Below are 24,668 nucleotides of genomic sequence, written 5' to 3' on the forward strand. Positions count from 1 at the left end.
AGAATTCAGCGATGTCAGACTACTATGTCAAACTACAGCATCCTAAATGACCATAATCTTAAATAACTTGCCAGGTTTCACTGCCTCTCAGCATTTTCAACAAAAACTGAATATTGTTATTGTCGCTGTTGTATTAGACTGCGTTAGTTTGATGTACCTGATAAACTGGCAAGTGAGTGCATGTTATGGATCATGGCAGAATACCTTAAACCTGAACACTCAGCATGTAAAGTATGAGCACAGCACTTTAAACACACTTTTCCATGTAAGGTTGACTTCCCTTGCTTAAATAAACTTAATAACTTTTCAATAATAACAAAATTACAAACTGATTGACAATGTAAGAGTAATTAAAATTGAAATGAATAATAACATGGGGCAAGTTTCAAACAGTTACAAAGTGCCTCACTGTAAAAAAATAAATAAATAAATAAAAGTAATAAATCAAAAACATGAATCTAAAACAAGTAATACAGTCTAAATAATTCAAAAGAATTACAAGAAATATCATTGGTTAAGAAAAGGTTATAAGATAACAGTGAGCTTTAAGAAGAGATTTAGAAGAGGACACGGAGTTTAACTGAAAATAGACTACTTACTACATACTTTAATATTATTATCATTGATCCCCGGAGAATGAAGAATGAAGGCTGGTTGCAAAATGCAGTGTCTCCTACATCGGAATCCAAAGCTCGTTATAATCTTTATATCTTTCTTCTGGTTTCTGGTATCAAATAACTGGTATGTTCATTCTCCGGAGATCAATAGTAATAATATTAAAGTATCATAAACGTTTCACTTGTTCAGTTCAGAGCCAGACCATTAAACGAGCCTTTACCTAATGCATCTAAAATTACCCATTAAAGATACTTTATACAGATGCATCCATCTACAGACAGTTATGTTGCTCCCAGGTCACAGACAGATGATTCAGTGTTTTGTTTTTGTTTTTTGTTTTTTTTAATTGGTCTGTTGTAACTTTTTTTTTTTGTCCTTTCCACTGTCCCTTCAGCTGACCATCATCGCAGATATGACATTAGCTGGCAATGTCTCATGATGTTGTGGTCAGAGTTTTCGTGTGTGGGAGAAAACAGATGCTTTGAACGTGATGACCGCGGTCACCGGTGAGCTGCAAATCCTCCAGCGCGTCAGCTGATCCGAGCGGAGTCACCTCGGATCACCCAGCGGCAGCAGCGGCCTCCATTTTAACTTCGACACCGAGCCATACCTCACGTGTCCTGGGCTGTCTCTCTCACATGACCCGAGTGTTTGTTCCCGTGATCAGCACTTCCATCTCCGTCTGTGACACCGAATATCACTTTTATTGTAACCCTGATGGATATGCTTGAACAGAGTCTGGACACCGCAAGGTAACCGAGAGTCGGTCAAAATGGCTAACTGAGACAAGCTAGCTACAACATGCTATTTCGGATAGCTAGTTTACGGCGCTAAACAAGGCCTGACCTATAAAAACTGTTGTCAAAAACGATTTCAATGTAAAGACTGTACTTACGTTAGCAAGAGAGGTGGAAGACTTTGCTAGCGAGATATTCGACTAGTCGTATCCTAGACGGCAAATGTCAAGTTGTAAAAAAAACATGATCATAATTAGCTTATAGCAGTATAACAGCTAAGTTAGCCTCAGCTAGCTATTAAAACAAAACTCAGTTGTCAGCCACTGTAGGTAACAGTAGCAATGTTGTGTTTTACTTTGCGATTTTTCTGTTGGTTGACTGGCTTCTTGCACGAGTTTTGCATCACGAAAGGCGAAGTTTAGGGTAACTAATTTATTAATTTATTTTATCCCCAAGAAGGTAAGCTGGTTGCGTTGTTTTTTTTTTGTTTTTTGTTTTTTTAAAACTACTTATCTGTGTATCTGGTTTGCAGCCAAGACAAGCAAGAAGAAGAAGTTGTCCAAGTATCTGAAGGTGAGAAGTTATTTACCAAACTGTCATCGACAACATTTGAAACCTGCGCAGCAGTGATGTGTATAGGTTGTTTAATAGCCAAAGGCATACAATGATCGTTACAACATAATTATGAACTGTCTCATTTGGTAAATAAGGCGTGTAGCAAAATCGCATGTATTTCATTATCTTGTTAAATATGCAGTGGCAATACTGTTTTTTTATGCAGCTGAACACAGGGCTTGGTAGCTGTCTTTATTAGTTTTCCATTCTCACAACTGGCTTTTGTCTTCTTTGCTGCCTCAGACGGAACAGGAGAAGAGCAGACAGCTGTGACAATAGCCAGTGTTCAGCAGGCTGCAGCATTTGGTGACCATAACATACAATATCAGTTCCGCACTGAGGGTGGGCAGGTAAGTAAGTTACAGATGGGATAGTGACACTACATTTGAGTCTTCTGTTTTACAGCCCATTTCAGAAAGACACTCAGTGCGTTTAATGTCATATGGGCCTAGAGTTTTAGGGTAAGTTTGCATCCTTTCAGTGCTCATAACACAAAAAAGTACTCTCCAGAATTACTTTAGATGTCATGTTGAATAAATGTCCAAGGGGTGTTTGTGCAGAGACATAATTAGCTTCTGATAGAGTGTCACATTACATATTGATAAATGTAGTTGAAATGATTTAGCCACTTAGCATAGTGCATCGAGACAGTGGAAGATAGAATGATTGTCAGTAAACAACATTTTGTACCACGTGTATGTATTCATTATTTAGAGCACTCATTGTGATTTAAGCGTTGTCATTCTGATTGTTTTGGTGTAAGTACTGTCGCCTCGTGGTGAGAAAACCTGAGTTCCTCCCATGAATAGTTTTGTCTGTCTGTGTAAGTTTGCGTTTTCTTACACTATTGTGTGTTTTCGTCGGGTGCGTCAACTCCCTCCCCTGTTCCAAAGACAAGTCAGGAGGATGGCAAGCTTTTAATTGCCTGAAGGTCTGAATGTGTGCTTTTCTTTTTCTAGTCCCATGATTGACTGGTGACTTTTGTCAAAAGTGTCTCCTTGCTGTCCACTAATATGGTGGTATTCACAGCATCGGTGGTCAGTGATGCAAATAAGTAAACTGTAGTGTGAAATACAAGTTGGTCTATTCTTATATGGATGATTTACATTGGAGGGAATTAAGTCAGTGATCCATGTGGCCCATTTGACAGCGATCATGTGATTCCAGTCTGGTCTAGGATTGGCATGTGGCTGCTGTCACATGTCAGTCAGGTGGAGAGTCACATGATGGAGAGATACAAATACTGATTCTTGGAACTAACAAGCTCATTTTCTAGACTTGTTTTTAAAATTGAATCAGGCACATTCTGATGCATAAGTGTATTGTGTGGGATGGTGAGAGCAGTGCAGTACTGAGTTTGGGAATATAGTGTCAGATACTTGGCTCAGCTGAACTGAAGCAGTAGATATGATAAACAAATCTGCAAGTCAGGTAAGATTGTTGTGATTTGTGCATGGTACACCCACCATAGGGACTGTAAAAAAAAAAAAATCACAAAAAACAACTGGTGTTGATTTTGTTTGTTTGTTCCGTCATTTTCTGTTTTACCCGTGTCTCATCCCACCCTGCAGGTGACGTATCGAGTTGTTCAGGTGACTGACCAGCACCTCGAGGGAAGAGATGATGGGGGTGGAGCAGTGAGCGTTGTGTCAACAGCTGCCTTCACTGGGGCTCCTCAGGCCGTTGCTCAGGTACGTCAATCTTCCCCTAGAACTCACGGGTAATACGGACTGTTTTTAAAGACTCACTGTATTCTTTATCCATGTCTTAAAGGATAAGACTGTTGCTAATTCAGTGTTATTTATTTCCAACATTCGCTAGGAAAAGACTAAAACCAACAATGAATTTCTCCTAATAACAAGTTGTGTTTCTGCAGGCACAGTGTGATGTCACTGATGCAACACAACTCCAGTGTTTTACAAGCAGTTCTAAAAATATCTGAAAGAGACATCCAGTTTCCTTTGTTTTGATTAAAGTTTCAAGTATAGGTAACTCCTCTGAGCTCGTAAAACTAGCATAGTGGTGTAGAGAAGCATGTGCCTGCATCTGCCCGAAGCAGAGCGACTCACAGAGACTAAAGATGCCTTTGCAGAGTTAAATATTTAATGCACAACAGTTCCAGCCAGATTTAGAACATGTTTTTAGTCAAAAACATGCACTTTTCCTTGGAAGAACAGAACAAATTTGTTTTCATTTTGTAGTGCACTCATGGCTTTACCGGACTTGTTGTTATCTCTGCTAACAAGATCACTGCTACTTTTCCCCCCTCTCCCTTTATCCCAGCTGTCAAACTGCACTGTGTCTTTCTTGGGGGTCTAGAGGGGATACCGGAATTGAGTCTGACAGAGACTGAGGTGTGCGTTTACCTGCTGTGACTGCTCCATTGCTACTTGTTCAAGCTCTCCTCTGTCTCTGTCTTATCTGTCACAGGCTGTGATCCAAAACCCTTTCAGTAATGGAGGAAGCCCAGCAGGAGAGGCGGTGGGAGGGGAGACGCGCTTCGCTTACTTCCCCGCAACTGCGGTGAGCGATGGGACTGTGTCTGTGCAGGCCGCCACGGACCCCACACTCACACAGGCAGGGGGTGAGTCAGTTCTAACACTTAATTTGGGTTGAAGCTCACCACAGTGCTTCGAGGCTAATTTAGACATTATTTTCAGTGACAAACTGAGCAACAGTCCTTTTTTCAGTAGTTGTAAATGGACCGTGATCCCCACAGCTTTGGCTGATGTGAAAGAAAGAAGGACGCTGTAGATTGTCAGTTATATTGCTCTTTCACGCTGACACTGTAATTGAAACATGATTTGTGATACAGGTGGGCACAGAATGTCCCCCAACAGTGCATCAGTATTTTTGTTTGTTGAAAGATATTTAGATGCTGCTTAATAAGGCTTTGAATAATTAAAGATTTTCTGTCATATGCACTCAGCAGGATATTTTGTTCAATGTCAGATTCCTTGCTCAGTAATATGTCAGAAACAGTTTGAAATATGCTTCCTCTAACAGTAACAGTCTTTGTAAATATTATCTGAAATGAAATTAGTTGCGCTGATCATATTTAGTCTTTGCTCCACGTCACATGTCCACCCGCTCTTCTTCTCTTCCTCTTTACTGCCATATGTTGTTATCTGGAGAATATCACTAGCTGCAGGTTGCTGTCCTCTGCTTTCCATGAGGGGGGTCAGGGCTTTGTTGACCTGGAGAAAAAGATGTAGCCTTTCGGTTCGGTTATACACGATCAGCATCTGCTTGTTCTGTATTATTCAGCCAGATCTAGATCTAGCAGACACAGTGTTGCTGATGGCAGGCGCTTGAAGTGGTGCATTGTGATTATTTTCTGAAGGTTTTAGAGGAGCAGAACACGCCAGGTTTCTTCGGGTTTTATGAGGGAGAGTGCAGTGCCTGGACAGGAGTAATGGAAGGAACTTTTAATTCATAATCCAGAGTTTCTGTGCTTCTTGCTGCCTTGTTGGCCCTCAGGTCTGAAAAGGGATGAAAGTGGGATCCAACAGAATAAATAATGTAGGTGTATGAGATACACCCAGAATAAAGCAGCGCTGACCACAAAACAAAGCATACAATAGCTTACAATAAGTTACAAACTTTTTTTCATGTGTTTGTGGCGGTACAAAAATCAGTCACGTACCAGCACATGGCACCGTAACATTTCCTAGTAATAAACCATCTATCCTGCCTGTTAGTTATTAAGCTAATTTTTGCCTTAAAAAAAAAAAAAAAAAAGAATTTCAGCAAGATAAACCAGGCTTATAAACCAACAACATCTTTCCCAGCTAGACATTGCAGTTTAATCATATTCCAGAAAATACCAAATGTACAGGCCTGATCAAGGGTTATACAAGGTCCTTGTGTTTCCCCAAACTATCAGATTCATGGTGAGTTCCCCTTTAGCATTTTTTTTAATGTATTCTATCATTTACTGATCACTTACTTTGCTTATCAGGCTAATGCAGCGCATCCACACACCCTGCTTGTCTCCCTCACTGAGCTTTGTGTGTCTACTTGAATCACATGACACACACCCATAGCAGTCTGACATCCTTGAGGCCATATCAATTGACTGTTGAAGCAGTTTGATGTATGAAGTTAAGCGCTTGAGGTGTGTTGAGAATCTTAAAACATTAAGCTTGTGGCTTTACTCAGTGGGAAAATCTGCTGTAACAGAAGGTTGGAAAACTAGCGTGATTGCCCAACACTCTGCACTGACCTTGCTGGTTTCATTGGGGAAATGCAGTTTTATTTTTGTTTTGTTTTGTTGTGTTTTTCTTCTTCTGGGGGTTGTGAGTGGCTGCCTGGCGATGCCACGGAAGGGGAAGAAGACCATGAGGTTTCTGCGCTGTGGGTGACAGTTAAAGCCAGGGCCTCGCAGGAGGAAGTGGGCTGCTGTCCTTCTCGTCTCTGAGCCACGGGCAGTTTAAGCAGACATGACATACTGGCTGAGGAGTGCACTGTAAGGTGTAGGTGGGAGAGTCTTTTACAAGCTGCCTTCTCCTGTGAGGTGAGGGATAGTGGAGGATAGTGCTGGAGGCTTTGACGATGAACCACATTCTGGCAAGACTGGACCCAGGGGTGGGAAGTGCTTGACCTTTCTATTTTATTTTATAGTATTTCTCACCAAAACATGCCAAAGAGTTGCTGATTGTGCGCAGGAGTCCCTCATCATAAGTTTTTTTTTTTGTTTTTTTTGAAAGGGGTTTTTGAAAAGGCTAGAGGCTTTTTTTTTTTCAACTGAATTACATCAAGATTTTGCCATGTTATCTTTTAATCACATTTTTGATTTTTAAAATAAACAACATATTCATTTTTGCTAATGACTCCCATGCCCTTCACAGCCACAGGTCAGTTTTACGTGATGATGACCCCACCTGACGTCATTCAGACAGGCACGCAACGAACCATCGCCCCGCGCACACAGCCCTTCCCTGCGTAAGTATCAGTCCTTCAAGGCTTTAGCCAATAATTGCAACAACAACACACATTTGACTTTGGCAGCCAGTTCAAGAAACCCCCCCCCCCTCCTCCCGACGACATTAAAATGAACATCAACACATAATGAGTGAACAAAGCATGCTGAATTCACACAAATCGAAATTCAAATGCAGGAGCAGGATGGGGAAGTGGTGGAAGTTAAACTGCTGAGACATGGGTAGGGGTGTAATTTGTTGCAGTAGTGTAGGCGGAGAGACAGAACTGTTTAAAAAGGACAATCTAGATGTTTGATATAGTTTCATATGATGGGTGTTGTATGGAAATGTGACTATAGAACAACCTCCATGCCTATCCTAACTACAGTGAGGCTGAATAACATGAAGTGCTGCTGTAGTTCTTCTTTTACTCCTGACTGTGTTTCTCCTGCGGGAGTCTTCCTCGTCTCTCGCCTCGTTCGCTGTGAAGGTTGATTTTTTTAATATCATTCTGGTATCAAGGATCTTCATTTTAGCACACCCCAGTTGGCCTGTTTTTTCATTCTCCTCTGAAATCTTCTCAGATTGTTTCTCTCTAAAACTCACAACACGCATCATTATAATCATGCATCCAAACAGAATCCATGGCAGACTCACTCCAACTGTTAGCCACATGCTGGTGATTGCTGTTATTAAGATAATCAGCAGGCTCACCTGAGCAAAGACAAACTGAGTTGTCATTTTAATTGCATCATACCAGCCTGGTTCTGGCCTGCTGCGGGTACTTATTCAGATAAAGAATTCCAGCATGGTTTATTTTATTTTCAGAGTGCACTTTTGTACCGACTGGCACATGGGTAATAGTGATAAGGGGTGCAGGATTCTTAAATGTCATCTGTGTTTTTTCCTCGCTCTGTAAAAGCTGAGGCACAGCCATGTGCTTGTTTGGTCACCCAAAATGAACACATGAGCCATTATCAAATTGAGTTAGCGATAACATAAGTGAATGGTCCCTCATTTTCTACCAGGCTTATATTTAAACTTTATCTTGTGAAACTGTGGGGAACATATAAACTTACATTTACCTTCTCATTGCACAAGCGGGAGACACAGCACACTATTAACAGGCTCTGCTTTTCATTTATTGTTTGTCCATTTGGGTATGCACAGTATACGGTTTGACAACAAGGATATTCACTGCTTCTGTGCTTCTGTGATTTTCAAGAACTTCTCAAAGATTTCTCAAAGATTTAAGCTCCTTTCTTGTGGGCAGCTTTACGGGGAGTTCTAGATCCGCCTTAAAACTGGCAGCAGCTCTGCCATTTTTGATGTTGCTTGATGTTCACAGCGTACAACAGACTGCTTTCCAGTCATGAGTAAAGAAAGCTTTGTTGCAGTGTATGTCTGCGTTGCTGTGTTGAAACATGAAGAGAACTGTTTTTTCATCTCTGAATGCCTTTCTGTAATATGTGTTTCTATTTATTTCCTCTGACATTAATTATTTATGATTTTTGAAACAAGCCTCTTGAGTTATATTTAGGTGTAATGTAATGAACAGTGACATTATCATTGACATGTGAGTAAAATGAATGAAAACCTCCCACCCTATCTGCCGTTCGCAGAGATGAAAACGAGCTGCTGCAACATGAAGGTTTAAACTGGTGAGGACAGTTTCCACATTTCTCCCACTCTTTTTTTTTTTTTTTCTACAGCAAATGAACTAATCAAATTAGATCACAAGAAGAGAGAAGAAGCACACAAACCTCTGCCCACCTCTCCTCTCCGCCTCTCCCTTCCCATAAGTCCCCGGTGATTCTCCCTGCTCTTGATGTGTGAGACACAGATGTAGCGTTTCTTCATTGCTGACCTCGATCCATTGTTGTTAGTTGTGCTTGTGGCAAACGTCTTTTTCCATTAGGACTTAGAAATTAGGTCATTGTTCTCCATCTGGAAACAAATAGCTCGCTCCACACTTTTATTTTAGTATCATTTACAAAGTGTCCTCTGTTGTAGTTTTGTTCATATTTAGCCTAGTTTGGAACAAGTTAGTGGTTTCACTATTTGGACAACATTTGACATTTTCAAAAACCTGAATCTTGGGACAAATTAAGCCCATGAAAACCATATGTTGTCAATATCAGCGTATCTCTTCTACATAGTTGTCAGCACATAAGCAGTTAGTGGCATATCATCCATTGACAGAATTTCAAGGCCGAGCTACAGTCCCTTGTATCTCAATGAACACTTTCCTGGCTCATTGTCCAGGCCCTGGCTTGGTGTAATACTGTAACCAGGCAGGCAGGGAGAAGTGAAAATTGTATTTCTCTTTCAAAGATCAATATAAGACTTTACAAACTTAGTCCATGCTTCAAATTATATGGATAAAGTGCTTCAGCTGTGGAATTGCACTCTGCTAATTTTCTGGATTCCTTTGGCAATAACTCTCAGGAGCACTTATTTGAGATGTGCCTCCATAAGTTGTGAAAGTAAGAAAAAAAGGAAAAAAGACCTGTACATTTAGTTATTCCTACAGTCATCCACATTTTTTTTTTTTTTTTTTTTTTTTTTTTTTTAACGCTCTGCCTAAGAGTACTGTTGGGCTGAATCCATAATACAGTTGAAATCCCATTAAGATGTCTTGAGATACAAGAGAGACTGCAGTTGGGTTTGCCTGCCTATCTCAGAGGAAGCAGTCGAGTTGTGTTGATGGATCACAAATTCACTGCTGTAGAATAAAGATGTGTTGTGGAGGAAAGACAAGGAGCGAGAGTGACCTTACAGTTTATTAACTACATGTAGCGAATAGACAGACATGTCCACTAAACAATACTTGCATTAATTATCTTTCCCTTACGTGTCTCAGAACAAGATTTCCTATGGAAAATAAATATTTTTTCTGATCTGTTTCTGTTCTTTTGCCTGGTTGAGCATGGTTTGTGAGTTAAGTATAGTCTGTTCTAATAGTGAGACAGAACCATGCGAGCCACCTGTGTGTTATTGGCCTGTTCAAGCCGTGGTGGGTGGTTGGATAAGTCTCCCTGTCACGTCTCAGGAACTTAATTAACAGAATACCTAAGGGAAGACACAGAGACAAGAGACAGTTGTGTCATTAGCCGTACACCCAGACTCCAATAGACAGCATCTGGTTTTCTACAGTGCTGTAATTTTACAGCATAATAAAGCAATGCGCTCCCTCCGGGCCAAACCTGGGAAGAGGACAGCCAGCGAGAATAAAAGGTTGGGTGGTTCTCAGGTTTCTAGTCAAAGTCCAGTCCAGCCCTGAATACACAGCCTCATATGGCTGTGTATCTCTCAGTGTTTCTACCAAAGGCATTACACAACTTCAGAGGCTCCTTTTTAAATAGCACATTGGTGGTGGCAAAGGGATGTGATCACAAAAGGCTTGAATGTAGAGATAACATTGAAGAACAGGTTTTAATAGGCACAAGATTAGGTGAATTTGGGGGGATTAGATTGAATTTGTATCTGATTGTATGGCAGGTAAAGATGTGAGATATTGTAGTATTTGAAAAGTTGTTTTATTTCCCGTCTGTCTGCAGGAAAATGGATGGACCGCGAACACCAAGAGATGAAAGGAGAAGAGCGCAACATAATGAAGGTGTGTGATAGCTATGATTGTGGCTTTTGATTTCATAAGACGGTGTAAAACACAATGCAGCGTTGTGCCTTAATACAGCAGGGTTTTTTTTGTTTTGTTTTTTTTTTGCTGAAAAGAAAACAAAAAAAAAAACCACCCAGCCCTGTCAAAATATTCTATTAAGAATAGATGAAAGCATATGTTTTAGGACTGGCCACTAGAGGATACTGTTTAGCTGTCAAAGTCAGGAAGCACCTCCAATCACTGACATGGCAACATCCTGGAAATGAAACCGCAGCTCTTCAAACCAAAATTACTTCTGATGTCTCATTATAAAAATGTAATAAATTAGGAAATTCTGCTTTTATTTATACCTGTTTTTTTTTTTTTTTTTTTTTTTTTTATCGCTGTAATCTGTTATATAACGTTCCATCAGTTGAGAGGCGGCGAAGAGACAAGATCAACAACTGGATTGTCACCCTTTCCAAGATCATCCCAGACTGCAGTATGGACAGCACCAAGACCGGAGCGGTAAACAGTCTTTAACTTGACTCCTAACTACTGCTGCCAACCTCGTAATGATGTTTCTGTTTTAAAATGTCACCTTTCCGACTGTGCGACAACATCTCTGTTCTTCTAGAGCAAAGGTGGCATCCTGTCCAAAGCTTGTGACTACATCCGTGAGCTGAGGCAAAGCAACCAGCGACTGCAGGAGAGTCTGAAGGAAGTGGAGAGGATACAAGTGGACAATGAGTTGTGCAGGCAGCAGGTATGAATACCAGTCTTTGCTGCGGCTTGCAAATGTAGCATCAAGTGAAGTTTCTGTGACTTCAATAATGGGTAAAGAAGGTCTATGAATGATAATGTCCAAATCTTCCTTTGAGGTGGTTGGGTGTGACAGATAAATAAACTTATACATAATAAGACCAAGTATGTGGCTGTGAAGATTGCCACTGCATTGAATTGATTAGTTTGCTTTGGAGTTTGCTATGCTACATCCTTTCACTTAAACCTCAGACGCATGAAAACCACCAAGCCCCATATGCATCTTCATTTCTCCAAAACAAACCCCCTCGAGGTTTCAGCCCGTATAGCTGATCATCGCAGCCTGACAAAGAGGATCAAAGAGTTTGCACTCATATAATGAGAAGTGTTACCTGAAATCAGTGCTTTGAGAGACTGTGGGAATAATATACACAGGGGTTGTGTGAGAACTAACTGCATGCTAATGCACTCAAAGTATTGTGAGATCTTGCAGCTCTGAGCCCGCCACGTCTCCCCCATTGAATCCCAGGCCTGCAAGGCACTCGGCAATATATTCTTATTCTGATGCTCAAAGCTCAATATCCTTTCCTCAGTCCCTCAGCTGGGAGGCAGTGAATTTGGGATTCACTCGAGGGAAATGTAGTGGAGATGACATACCTCATCAAGATGTGATAATCCAGTTGGTTGTGGACAGCGGTGTCTTTAAAAAGGGCTGCACACACTACTCTTTAATCCCAGGGATTGCATAGCCCTGTGTGTACATTACACACAGCCGGCGCTCAGTCTTCAAACGAAAAAGTTTGGTTTGTAAACTTGGAGCTATATTTAGCTGTCACGGGGATGAGGATATTGATAATGAGATTTTTTTTTTTTTTGTCCTTTGTTCTTAAGATTGAAGAGCTGAAGAATGAGAATGCTTTGCTCCGAGCGCAACTCCAGCAGCACGGCATCGAGATGGTTGGGGAGACGCCACCGCAGTGAATGAGAGACGAAAAGAGCAGGGACGAGCACCACCACTCAAGACACACAACTGACATGGCGGAAGAGGCGGCGAGATGATGATGATAATGATGATGATGAGGAAAACAAGGACTTGTGAAGAATCACTTTCTTTTTTTAGTGAATGCATCCTTCCCTGGATTCCCAGGTCGCGAACCCTTCACTGGCCAATCGTGGCTGTACTTGACTGTTCCAATCATATTGAGATAACCACCCCGTTACAACTCAGTAGAAACGTGCTCCAAGAAAAGATGCCCACTCACCACCATCAGAGTGCTTCACTAGCACTAGCTATGAAAGACAACCTCTGCTGAACTCCTCCCTTGTTTTGTATTTATGTAGCCTCACTCATGGACTATGAAGTTTGTCATTTAACTTTGTTTCCTGTCAGTGTACCCCCCACCCCCACCCCCACCCCCACCCCCTCCAATTATTAATTTTGACTTAGTCTATGCTTTTATTCTGTTTGTGTTTTTGAGTTGTGTATTAATATGTTGTTTTTAGCTGCTTTAATTTATTAGTCCGCTTGCTGACAGAAGCCTTGATGGAGACCAGTTACACTGAAGCTCTTGCACCCCAGAGAAGCAGTTTGAATTTTAAGTGAAAAGAAACATCAAAGTATGCAAAACATTATGATTCCACAGACAGAAATAATGCGACACACATCGCCTATCTAGACCCAAAGATGAACAAGGAGCTGTGCTGGCCTTTGCTTTTGGGCTGATTTATGTAAATATCACTTTTCATTTTTTAATACAGATGTTACAGAATGCTAGAGCAGATTATGTCTGGGAGTAAACAATCAATAACTCATTAACTTCATGCTGGCCCTTTGTCATAGTAATTACCATGAAGTGTGTGCAATCTTGAAGCGTGATTTTTGGAAAAAAAAAAAAAAAAAAAATAGTGGTATACTTGAATTGTTGGGCATTTGCTTAACCGGAAAAATAACTCAACAAAAAGTCACCAAAATAATTTGTAAAGATCCAACTGTTTTAAATGCTTTTCAATTACACACGGAAACATACAAGTGTGGAACACGCAGACGACTGACAAACCCAGCGCCTCGGATTGTGGACTGGAGATATATATATACATATATACATATATACATATGTATATATATATGTATATATATATATATATATAATATATATATATATATATATATATATATATATATATATATATATATATATATATATATTATATATATATATATATATATATATATATATATATATATATATATATATATATATATATATATATATATGTACTGTGGGTTTTATTTTCATCTTTTGTTCACGTGTGATTTACTTGTGTCTCAGTACGTGTAGGAATAATCCCCACATGTTTCATTTCAAGCTGTTTGCTCTATTTTGGTATTGCAACACTTCAAATGGAGCTCGACGCACAAGGGGGGGAAGAGGCACCCTGGAGAGCGGTACTCAAAGACTCTCTGCTCACTATGGAAAAGGAGTATACAGAAATTCTCTGTTGCACTTCTTAGTTGAGCACAACTCATTCTCCATGAAAAGATGGAATAGTTGGAAAGTGGGAAACTTGGAAGTGATCTCACATTTTTCCACCCGCTCAGGCGAACAATAAGTAAACTGTAATTGGCTGTACAAACAGCAGAAGCCGATATTAACATTGCTGATGATTTTGTGAATGAATATCCATGATGTGTATTTGTTCCGCTTTGGGGCCGTGTGAGTGAAAGTGGAAGAGAGATATCAAGCTTCGGAGCCACTTACCAGAGCACGATTGCTTCTCCTTGTATCAACAGCTCAGGATGCAACAAAGCAAAACCAACACTCAGACCCCTGGCAAAATCAGGCAGACTTATCACATTTTAATATCTCTTACCTCTGACTCTGTCAGTTAACAGCTTGCGCTTTGGAAGTGCTGTTCTGCTACTACTGCTAGATCCAAACCTGATACGGATAGTGCAAGTGTCTGATCTATCAAACAAGGCTCCTAGGCAAAGTTGAATGATAGATGTTTTGCAGTAGGATTTTTTTACACCTCAGTGAGAGGACAGCAGAGAATGTGAAAACATGAATAATGCTTTGGAAGGCTGATGTTCACAAATGAAAGGTCATTCGTGGCTAATCCTTTTTTTTTTCTTTTCTGTTTTTTTCTTTTTTTTTTCTGGTTTCTTTTTTGAAATGGCAAAAGAAAGAAAAAAAGACTCCTTTCCTCTCTGTAGCAGCCTCACTGTTCTCAGGTTAGACCGTAAGACATCTTTTCTAAGTAAAATGGTGGAAAATAAAACTTTCACTAGCCAATAACCTTGATTCATTTTGGTTGTGGCTCATTGTTCTTACCCAGGTCATAGACATCAAAAAATCAATACTTTATTACTTTAGTCAAGTTGGTTTCAGTCCCAAATCCGGTTGCCCTAACATCTCAAAAACCTTGGGTTCACTTGATGTTTTGTCTCCTTGTGTGAAAACAAGTCATTCACTAAGCCACAAAACAACTTCAACTGTGCTACACATTTCATTCAATCTTCAACAAATTTGGTGCATAAAATAAAAAAAAATTAAACCTCTGAAAAAGCTGATGTCAGATCCTAGGCATTTGTTTGAAAAAGAAATTACTTCTCATAATAATAATAATAATGATAGTAAGGATAGTAATTATTATTATCAAGGTTTCACATGTGATTTGATGAACTGCAAACGGCATGAGCAAACAGCCCACCAGTTGTTCAGAGTTAGATTCAAACAATGCTGCATCCTGCCCCGGTGCTCAGACGTACATAACATCACCTTTTCCATTGGAGCCCATTTCACTTCAGTCAAAATCCTGCTTGAGATTGTTCGCAATTCATCCTCCTACAAAACCTCTTACCTTCCCAAACATTCATAAAAATCACCATGATTCACTGTTTACTCGAGCTCAGATCTGGATGCAAATAAAATGTTTTAGTCATGTTCAGTCACAGAAATAACAAATTTAGGAGGATTACATGTCCTTGGAGGAAATCCGCAACCTCCGCATGCTCTCTAGTTCATAAAATCAATAGATCAACAAACTGGTAAAAGTGAAACCAGTAAGTAGTTTGAACACATGGCGGGGACCTTGGGTGAAAGAGATCAATCGTGGATCAAAGGTGCATATCAGTGCTCAGTGACACTGAGTTTGACGCCGCAGGTCTGAGACATTTAATCATCATTCCTCTGTTCTTAGAGAAGAGAACAGCCATGATGTGGATCATCTTTTAACTCCAGACTGGGAAGCTTGCACATGTCCAAACAGTAAGACTATTTATAACATAAAGACTCATTATTTATCAGTGTTCATTAGGCTGACACCATGAGTTAAATTTGCCTCGGTTTCTGTCTTGGTGCCCCTCGCCCCCCCGCCAGTGTCTTCATGCTCGTCGGCTGCCATTCAAAGACACAAAGCTAACCAGGCAGGCGTCTGTGTGTCCCTGTCTCTGTTTGAAGTGGCTGATCTCTGATCCCACGTTCCTCACTGATTGGGACATACGGTCTGTCTGTCTGTCTGTCATTCTGTCTGTCTGTCATTCTGTCTGTCTATCTGTCATTCTGTCTGTCTATCTGTCATTCTGTCTGTCTGTCATTCTGTCTGTCTGTCTGTCATTCTGTCTGTCTGTCATTCTGTCTGTCTGTCTGTCTATCTGTCTGTCTGTCTGTCTGTCAGCCATTCTGTCTGTCATTCTGTCTGTCTGTCTGTCCATCCGTCATTCTGTCTGTCTGTCTATCCGTCTGTCATTCTGTCTGTCTGTCTGCCATTCTGTCTGTCATTCTGTCTGTCTGTCTGTCCATCCGTCATTCTGTCTGTCTGCCATTCTGTCTGTAATTCTGTCTGTCTGTCATTCTGTCCGTCTGTCATTCTGTCTGTCTGTTATTCTGTCTGTCTGTCTGTCATTCTGTCTGTCCGTCTATCTGTCCGTCTGTCTGTCATTCTGTCTGTTATTCTGTCTGTCTGTCATTCTGTCTGTCCGTCTATCTGTCCGTCTGTCATTCTGTCTGTTATTCTGTCTGTCTGTCATTCTGTCTGTCCGTCTATCTGTCCGTCTGTCATTCTGTCTGTTATTCTGTCTGTCTGTCATTCTGTCTGTGTGTTATTCTGTCTGTCTGTCTGTCTGTCTGTCTGTTATTCTGTCTGTCATTCTGTCTGTGTGTCATTCTGTCTGTGTGTTATTCTGTCTGTCATTCTGTCTGTCTGTCATTCTGTCTGTGTGTTATTCTGTCTGTCTGTCTGTCTGTCTGTTATTCTGTCTGTCATTCTGTCTGTGTGTCCGTCTGTCTGTCATTCTGTACGTCTGTGATTCTGTCTGTCTGTGTGTTATTCTGTCTGTCTGTCATTCTGTCTGTCATTCTGTCTGTCTGTCCGTCCGTCTCTTCCACCCCAAACCTGTAAAAGCTCTCTGAAGAGAACTGAGTTGAAATGTTTTCATTTTGATCCCGTCTCCACCCCCCAGGGGTGTAGTGCTATTTGTCTGAGTGTAGGAGCGCACCTATGACGTGTACGTTTTTCATTTTCTAAGGATGTTATGTAACCACTGTTCCTACAGCGGCATGTTTACACACATCAGTCAACTATGACACTGACTCTATGAATAGTTCATAAAGACATCATGTTGCAACTCATTTATTTACAAACAGAGCAGGTTGCAGTAATACAGCCGTCGAGGATCGTGTCCATATTGTATCTTGATATCAGTCAAATGACTATTATTCGCTCCATATAACGCTGGGAGTCGAGGAAATGAATGAGAGTCAACATTAAAAGGCCATTGTACTGAGGAAGGCATGGTCAACACCTGAATGTATGACTGACTGAATCAACCACTGGAAGACAGAGATGTGATGAATCACTGTGATTCTTCAGAGAACTAACGCCTCCCAATATTCAGGAAAAAAAATCTGTTAGAAGGTCAGTAGAGGTGAGGGTTGGGAGTGACCTACATGAGATGGAGAATGTGGTTGAATGAAAGGATGATGTGAAAAGTACAGACAGAAGTGTGAAAAAATAATAAATGTTCTTAGGTGTGTAGCAGTTTCTGACTGGGGGGCTGACAGAGAGTCAATGATGATTAATAGAGCAATGATTAGATCGGTTATTCATTATGGATGCATGGCTTATGGATCACCTACAGTGATTAAAAAATTGGATACTGTACAAGCTAAAGCCCTGAGAATATACGCTGGGGCGTTTCACACTACTCCATTACCTGCCTTGTTGATAGAGACGGGAGAGACGCCCTTGAAAACCAAACAACTGAGATTGTTGATGGGAAAAAGAGGTCATGAAACAAAACATCAGGGCTCTCTGGGGTCATGTCGAGCTTTTTCAGCATTTAGGGATTCTACCTGCACCACCATTCACTGATTGCATGATTGACCACGTGACCACCAGTAAAATAACTAAATGAATGATCTGAAGGTAAAACTCGGATAAGAACATTATAAAGATGTGAATGTTTTCCTGTTATTGTGCAAAGCTGTAGCCAAATAATGGCAAAATATTTCTACAGCAGTTTTTTTGACAGTCACCACGTTAGTCTGTTCTTTTATCTTTGACTCTTTCCTCTGTTGTGTGCCGTAGGGAGTTCTCCCCTAACAGCGAGGCGTTTCATGATTGCAGTGGCATTGCCCTCATACTGATGTTTGCGACGTGCCCCTGCCTCGACATCAGTTATCCACCAGAACTGAGAGCAACTGTTGGATTCTTGCCGAGGTAAGACTTGAAGTGAAACGATCCAAAGTCAATGCTATCTTAAACCAAAGAGCGGTGGAGGTTCGGACACATTTCTGACACACGTTAAAAGCCTGTGACGACGATGAAGACGAGACAATGGAGATTAAACTTGTGCCACATTCTGTTTTTGTATAATGCTCTCGCATTGTCATGGGTTGTAAACACCCAGACTCACTCTCAGCCGGGCTGTGGTGTGTTTACTTCAGCTCAAACTGAACGGCAACCCTCAACTCTCTGTTACAACTCAGAGTCACATGCATGCTCCTTCGTGCACGACACCGAAATGACACACAGCTGCACGGGAGACATTTAGTAGCCAATTAAATTTAAACCCCTAAAATTTGTACGTTTGTAACTTTCCAAATACTTGCTTGTATTTTTCAAACTAACGCTTGTAATTCACAGATAACCGCTGATCAATAGTCAATTTAAGATCAGTATTTCTCTGTGACTCCAAGTTTTACTTCGAGTGTGAATTCAATTAGTGTCTGGATCATCCACAGAATTGCAGCACTAGATTCTCAAGGTAAATGAAGACAAGGGAACCGAGATGGAGAACAAGAAATGTGAAAAGCAGCAGTCTGTCAATGCCAAGGTTCTTTCATTGATCACAAACAGTACAGACTTTGAATGGAGAGAGTAGAGGGCATCAGGAATGCACACATACACACACACACACACACACACACACACACACGCATTAACACATAAACACATGCACACACACTCAAATAGGTCACTTTACACAGACAGTTCACAAGTATAACAAGTGTGTCACACAAACCATTTCCAGTTGAAATTTGTTAATTTGAATATTAGTTTTTATGCTAATTTGTAATGTGTTAATACTTTATTATTATTTACAAAATATATATGTCCATTTTTGTATTTTTTGTGTATTATTTTTTGTATCTTAGATGGTTTGATACTATGTTTTGTCTCCCAGCAACGTAGATAACGCTACACCTGTACGGATTTGATAATTAGCTCGGCTTATCAATGTCTTGTCTCATCTGTGCGTCCACATTTTGTCTAGTTGCTTTGCGTGTCTGCTTGTTCAGTTTGTCCCACTTTGTTTCGCCTTACTGCATGACAAATATTTACAATAAAAAAGAGTTAGTACTATAGGTGAAATGAACCGGGTAAAAAAATAGTTAAAGCCCCTGTCCCTCTGAAATTGTGATTTAAATCATTATTACTGGGAAAAAAGAAAAAAGAAAAGTTTGGAAGGGAAATCTAAATACCATACAGACATGAGGTTTTCTTCTCTGACTAATGTAATGTTCAGCATGTACCAGGGAATGTCACTTCTCACCTCTCAGTGCAGATAATTCACTTACAATTAATTGAAGTATTAATTGGAGGAGGGGAAGTGTCTCTGCTTTGAGCAATAAATTGTTATTGCTGAAATTATATTTAATGGATTTGAAACACTGGTTTATGTCTGGTCAGTACTGAGCAAATGTCTGTTTCCATGTTTGTGCCTGGAGGGAGGGACAAAGCTGCCTGCTGCATAATCCTTGATGTGAATTAGAAACCCCCCCCCCCTCCTTTATTTATTTATTTTTTATTCAATTTTTGTTTTTTTGTTGTTGTTTTGGCACAAGCACAAAGAACAAGGTTGACTGATTTTCACTGAAGTCACGCTGGCCAACACGTTCTGCTGCCGCGTCACGTCCCGTATAGGCTCGTCTTACCTTTGTGCTTTTTGAGCTACAGGAGCTCACTGTCAGGAGCAGGTATTGTCCGCCGCCTCAGCCGGTCCCACATTCCCTTTCTCTTGGAGGTTGTTATTTGTTGAAAATGGCTGACAGAAAGAGCCTCATTCCGTCTGACATACCATACTCCTCATACCTTGTGTACCACAGTGACTCTCATCTTTCTTGGACTAACATTAATAACTACACAGCACCTGTCTTGCTCATAATAGTAGCACCAGCACAAAGGTATGTATTCTGCTGCTGTCAGGAGATGGGGGATAGAAATGAGCTCAGATTTTTTTTTTTTTTTTTTTTTTTTCTCCACAGTCTCAGATTCAATAGTATCTCGGGCGCTGATCAAACCATCAGGAAAGTTCAACATTTTCTCTTTATGTTGCATATGTTCAAAAGATATTATTTGACTCCACCTCAAAGCTTGCGGGCATATGGTTTGGATAGAACCCACAAAGAAGAAGAAGAAAGAGCGGGGAGTGATTATGTTTAACAAAATACTGCAGGTCACAAACACTGAAAACAGGAACGTCGCACGGCTCAGATTCGAGATGCCGCAGCAGAAATCACACTGTGTTCTCTGAAATGATTATTTTCTAATATCATTAATCCATTAAGCTCCTTTGAGTCACTCGGTGAGGCCTGTATATGAAACGGTTGATTCCGCGTACAACAACCAGATTAGCAGTAAACAGATGATTGTGACAAGACATTACTGTGATTCAGCTCAACATCATATAACCATCTGCAGTCAGTGGAGACACACTGAGCTAGAGGATCAGATTCTACATGAAGAAGAAATAGTATGGGCTGGTGGCAGTGTCTGAAAAAATTTTTAATATACGAGGGAATAGGGAGGGAATACACATTGAAAATATTACTGTCTGATATCAGTATTTCTGATCATTATTGTATTTTTTAGAGTGCATTTTCAGACATATCACAGTCCTGAGTCGGCTTCTGGATGCATTTAATTCACTCGCTGGCGCCTGCTCAGCACATTAACTGTACGATGCCCTGGGCAACAACCACTTTAGCTGCAACAAAGGTCAAAAATAGATATAATATCACCATGATTGAACAACTTTTCAAGCAGTAAAACATCATGTAAAGCAGCTAATATCAAATGAAAAAAAAAACAAAAAAAAACACTTAACTAGTTAAACATAGTTAATATCATATACACTGTCGGGAGTGAAGGGAATTATGACTCATTCTGGCATGGATTTAGGTTTGGCCCTGTTCACTAAGTTCCAGTAAAATATTGTAACATGCTTTTCATTCCACACAGGCTGGGGAATTTCCCACAGTCGCCACTGTCAAAGTGCAGCAACCTGAGCTCCACACTGCTCACTCAGTCTGACAGTTAAATTGCATTTGTCCAGCCCCGTAAACACCGGTGCTTCTGTGGCCCAGTTTTGTAGGAAGATGTAAACACTCTGGGCCGCAGTTCGGCCGCTTTGAGGGCAAATGTTTTGGGGGTTAGGAGTGTTTTGTGTGGTGGGACGGAGAGGAAGAGGAGGCGGGGGGGGGGGGGGGGGGGGGGTGAGAAATGAACAGGGGCAGGAGCACAGGACGGTGATGAAACAGGGACAGATGGGGGCAATGCCCTCGACCCGGGGAGAGAAAGGTAGAGTGGCGCCTGCTGAGGTGAATCTGTCCGCCGCGCTGGTGCCGGGCTTTGTTTGGCCAGAAGATTACTGATAGCCTCGGTGGCTGTGAAGAAACACGCATGCTCGGGAAAACACAAGCCCGAACACACATGCTTGGAAAACCCAGATCTATAAACTCTCTCTTTTTACATTTTGACTCTTTTTTAATTTTTTAATTGTGTATTTTCCTCTTCTGTCACGTGCTCACACACTCGCAGACAGTCTGGATATATATCTAATACAGTTAACCAGTGTCACACTCACATTTCTCTCAGCTGAGTCATGCTTTGTGAAACAAGGCAAACAAAGTGACTGAGTGGAGATGATGTGCTAGTCCAAAGTGTAGATGGAGCCTCCTTTCTGTCCCTCACTCATACACACAGAAACAAAGCTTCATGAAGTGAAAGATAATCTGATGTCTTTCCTTCATTAAAAAAAGAAAAGAATAGTATGGGCAGCTTCCAACAGATGTGCAGCCATTCATGGTTGTATGTGTTGACACTGATGTTGTGGTCATCCAAAGCAAGCACACGGGCCAGCGGGGTTATCAGTGAACGAGACAGACTGACGCAGGGGTCCTGCGACATGTTGTGTCACTAATTGAGTCAGCGCAGGCAATTTGGAGAGACTTTGAAGGTATAATGAGAATTCAAATGGCCCCTGATTTTATCAACGTGCACAGCCCACCGTTTATCAGTTTGTCCCTTTATTTTGCCTTTTTGTTATTTCATTTCCACTGTTATTGATTTTCGTATTTATTCACAGCCTGGTGTTGTTGTGCAATAGTTTTCCTGCACTGACAGGTTAATTAATCTAAAGGTGTTTATTGCCGTTTCTGTGATAAGGGGAGAAATCATTCTTACACAGTTTTGGAGTTGTGGGGATTTTTTTCTATGCAATTGTTAACAATCTGGGTTATTATGATTATGTCACTGTCTTTTCATTTCACACTTTCAAACATCTATGAATGTACAGTATCAACAGTTGTTAACAGCTATGTGGCAGGAAATGAATGAAAGGAAAGCAGCTGTTCTTTGTGCTTTTGAATGTCCTGCATGTTCGTTCTTCATTATGTAAGAATGATGTTATCAAGTACAAAGCACACACAACAATAGACTGTCATGAGATATACTGTATATATATCTGCTGTGTTTTGTTTTGTTGCAGGGGAAAAACACCTGAAGTAATGGTTTGTTTTTTTTAACCTGTTCAGATTTGCTAAACCTCATCAGATTACATTATATTCATCTTTAACTAATGCACACTGAAAACACCTTGACTCTCGAATACAAGTTTTTAATCCTGGCTACTATTCTGCTGCTCTCAAAGGGATTTAATTTGGTTCAACTGCAGGTTCCTGTGTATTATGCAAAAACTGAATGTGCTGAAAATGAGGGGCTAATTATTCCATTTGAGAGGTTATAATTACATCCTTTAGACCGAGCAATGGATATTCCAAAGTGTCTCCCTCTCCTTAGTGAAGGATTTCCTGGGTCGAAAACAAGTGCAGCTCAGTCAGCCGTGCAATACATTGACCCATGCAGTCGTGGCCTTTGCTGTGGGAATTTCCAATGCTCCCTCTCTGTTTGCTCCAGGAAAAGTCACATCTACAAGTATTAAGCACTACAATACAGAATCATAATGCTCTCATGTATTGTAAAAAAAACAAACAAAAAAACAAACATTTCCAGCAGCAACTATGCTCAGGAGTGGAATTGTGCGTTCTGTCTGTGGAAAGTAATTTCATTTAAAAGTTGCTAGTTGGTGTGATATTGCTGAACAGGCAGTGGACCTCATAATCAAAAATAGATCAGAGAATTTCCCCTATTGTTGCAGAAGTTTGAAGAGGAGAAATAAGGAGGCCAAAACTTCCCCAGTGGAGTTAGGTAACCGCTGCCAGGAATGGGCTGGGCCTCATGGAGTGATGAGGCAACACCGAGTGTGTATAAATACCAGCGCACTCTGCATCCACGGATCAGACGGCGGAAAGAGTCGAGAAGGAGCCGACAGGGGTCACAGAAAAGATCTGAAGAAATCCACTTGCCCAGACAATCACCATCCATCACTGGAGCTGAAGAACAAAGACGCAGTCGTGCTCTTCGGTGGCCTGACACCCATGAGAAAGAGGAGCCTCAACTCTAATCTTCTCAAGATTTAATCACTAAATCATTTAAAACATCCCATAAAATGAAGGCATTCAGCATTGCAGTTGCAGTGACACTCGTGCTCGCCTTTATTTGCATTCTGGAGAGCTCTGCTGTCCCATTCCACGGGGTAAGAATTTGACTTAAACTTCCCTTAATTTGCTTATTAGCTATAAATGTTTTGTCAGGACGCTAAGACGCGGCTCCTAAATGTGTGTAATTCATTAACAGGTGCGAGAGCTGGAAGAGGCAGGAAGCAATGACACTCCAGTTGTGGCACGTCAAGAGATGTCAATGGCATCGTGGATGGTATGTTCAATTGACTGGATGAATTAAGCCAATTACTGTGAGCAAATTAAAATTTAAGTGGCGTCGTTTTCCCCCCACGGAGTATTCCCCGGTGCTCTCTCCACACAAGGAGAGGATGAAACGCCGGAGATGGAAGACCTTGTCTCATGTCTCTTGTCTTCCACGCAGATGCCGAATCCCGTCAGGCAGAAGCGCCAGAGCCACCTCTCCATGTGCCGCTGGTGCTGCAACTGCTGCACGGCCAACAAGGGCTGCGGTTTCTGCTGCAGGTTCTGAGGATTCCCGCCACAGCCTCGAAATATTAATTTATTTGACTTCTTTTTGCTTTACCCCAGGAAATGACCCTCTTTCTTGACTTCTTTCTCCAATGCATTGCCTGTGATATTCACTTTTTTTGGTATCATTTTTAAAAGAGGTATGATTCATAGAAGAGCACTGGAAACAAATGAGAAGCTATTCTGTGTATTTATTTTGTATGTTTGTAATACTTTCACCCTGGAACTCTTTTTGTAAACTCAATGGCATGTCAAGACTGTTTCTTTTTATCAAAATTAAATCTGTAATAAATAATGAACATTTGAAGCAAACATACATGTTGTTGTGATTAATAAGAAAAGGCATTTTAAACAGCAAAAAGTAATTTCACCGTCAGGGCAAGTAGATCCTCATCATGACTTCACATCTTACCTACATGAAATGAATATGAGTTTGAAGTCTTGTTTAAGGTTGTTTGCTGAGTGAGCGGCAGAGAGGCTCCTTCAGTATCTGTGAGAAATCCTGAGGCCTTCAGATCACTAATATCGACAGCACGCCCCCTGCTTGCTGAGCCAGTTATTGCAGCTTCTGGTGGTGAAA

The 24,668-nt window shown here is 40.9% G+C and overlaps 2 protein-coding genes across 4 annotated transcripts; both read left to right on the forward strand.

The window, feature by feature from the left end:
- Window positions 1-1,230: 1,230 nt before the first annotated feature.
- On the forward strand, window positions 1,231-13,076 carry LOC130172642 (upstream stimulatory factor 2). Of its 3 annotated transcripts, XM_056381484.1 has the most exons (11): window positions 1,231-1,370; window positions 1,888-1,928; window positions 2,214-2,320; window positions 3,542-3,661; window positions 4,401-4,554; window positions 6,821-6,914; window positions 8,515-8,553; window positions 10,453-10,511; window positions 10,927-11,021; window positions 11,131-11,259; window positions 12,147-13,076. In XM_056381484.1, the coding sequence occupies exons 1-11, from the start codon at window positions 1,336-1,338 to the stop codon at window positions 12,234-12,236; spliced, it is 963 nt and encodes a 320-aa protein (XP_056237459.1). In that variant the 5' UTR covers window positions 1,231-1,335; the 3' UTR covers window positions 12,237-13,076. The 3 variants fall into 3 exon arrangements, with proteins under 3 accessions (XP_056237459.1, XP_056237460.1, XP_056237461.1); XM_056381485.1 differs by lacking the exon at window positions 8,515-8,553; XM_056381486.1 differs by lacking the exons at window positions 1,231-1,370; window positions 1,888-1,928; window positions 2,214-2,320 and adding an exon at window positions 2,359-3,401.
- Window positions 13,077-23,349: 10,273 nt separating this feature from the next.
- Window positions 23,350-24,404, forward strand: hamp (hepcidin antimicrobial peptide). Its single transcript, XM_056379748.1, has 3 exons — window positions 23,350-23,634; window positions 23,736-23,813; window positions 23,982-24,404. The coding sequence occupies exons 1-3, from the start codon at window positions 23,548-23,550 to the stop codon at window positions 24,087-24,089; spliced, it is 273 nt and encodes a 90-aa protein (XP_056235723.1). The 5' UTR covers window positions 23,350-23,547; the 3' UTR covers window positions 24,090-24,404.
- Window positions 24,405-24,668: the final 264 nt, after the last annotated feature.

The sequence above is a fragment of the Seriola aureovittata genome, chromosome 7 (genome assembly GCF_021018895.1).
Source record: "Seriola aureovittata isolate HTS-2021-v1 ecotype China chromosome 7, ASM2101889v1, whole genome shotgun sequence".
Classification (NCBI taxonomy): domain Eukaryota; kingdom Metazoa; phylum Chordata; class Actinopteri; order Carangiformes; family Carangidae; genus Seriola; species Seriola aureovittata.

What these genes read in the sequence shown, in the direction of transcription:
- LOC130172642 (XM_056381484.1), top strand. Translation starts at nt 1,336, where the DNA reads ATGGATATGCTTGAACAGAGTCTGGACACCGCAAG. An exon ending in CAGAGTCTGGACACCGCAAG is followed by an intron (nt 1,371 to 1,887) that starts GTAACCGAGAGT and finishes TCTGGTTTGCAG; the next exon opens with CCAAGACAAGCAAGAAGAAG. An exon ending in AGTTGTCCAAGTATCTGAAG is followed by an intron (nt 1,929 to 2,213) that starts GTGAGAAGTTAT and finishes TTGCTGCCTCAG; the next exon opens with ACGGAACAGGAGAAGAGCAG.
- hamp (XM_056379748.1), top strand. Translation starts at nt 23,548, where the DNA reads ATGAAGGCATTCAGCATTGCAGTTGCAGTGACACTCGTGCTCGCCTTT. An exon ending in CTGCTGTCCCATTCCACGGG is followed by an intron (nt 23,635 to 23,735) that starts GTAAGAATTTGA and finishes ATTCATTAACAG; the next exon opens with GTGCGAGAGCTGGAAGAGGC. An exon ending in TGTCAATGGCATCGTGGATG is followed by an intron (nt 23,814 to 23,981) that starts GTATGTTCAATT and finishes TCTTCCACGCAG; the next exon opens with ATGCCGAATCCCGTCAGGCA.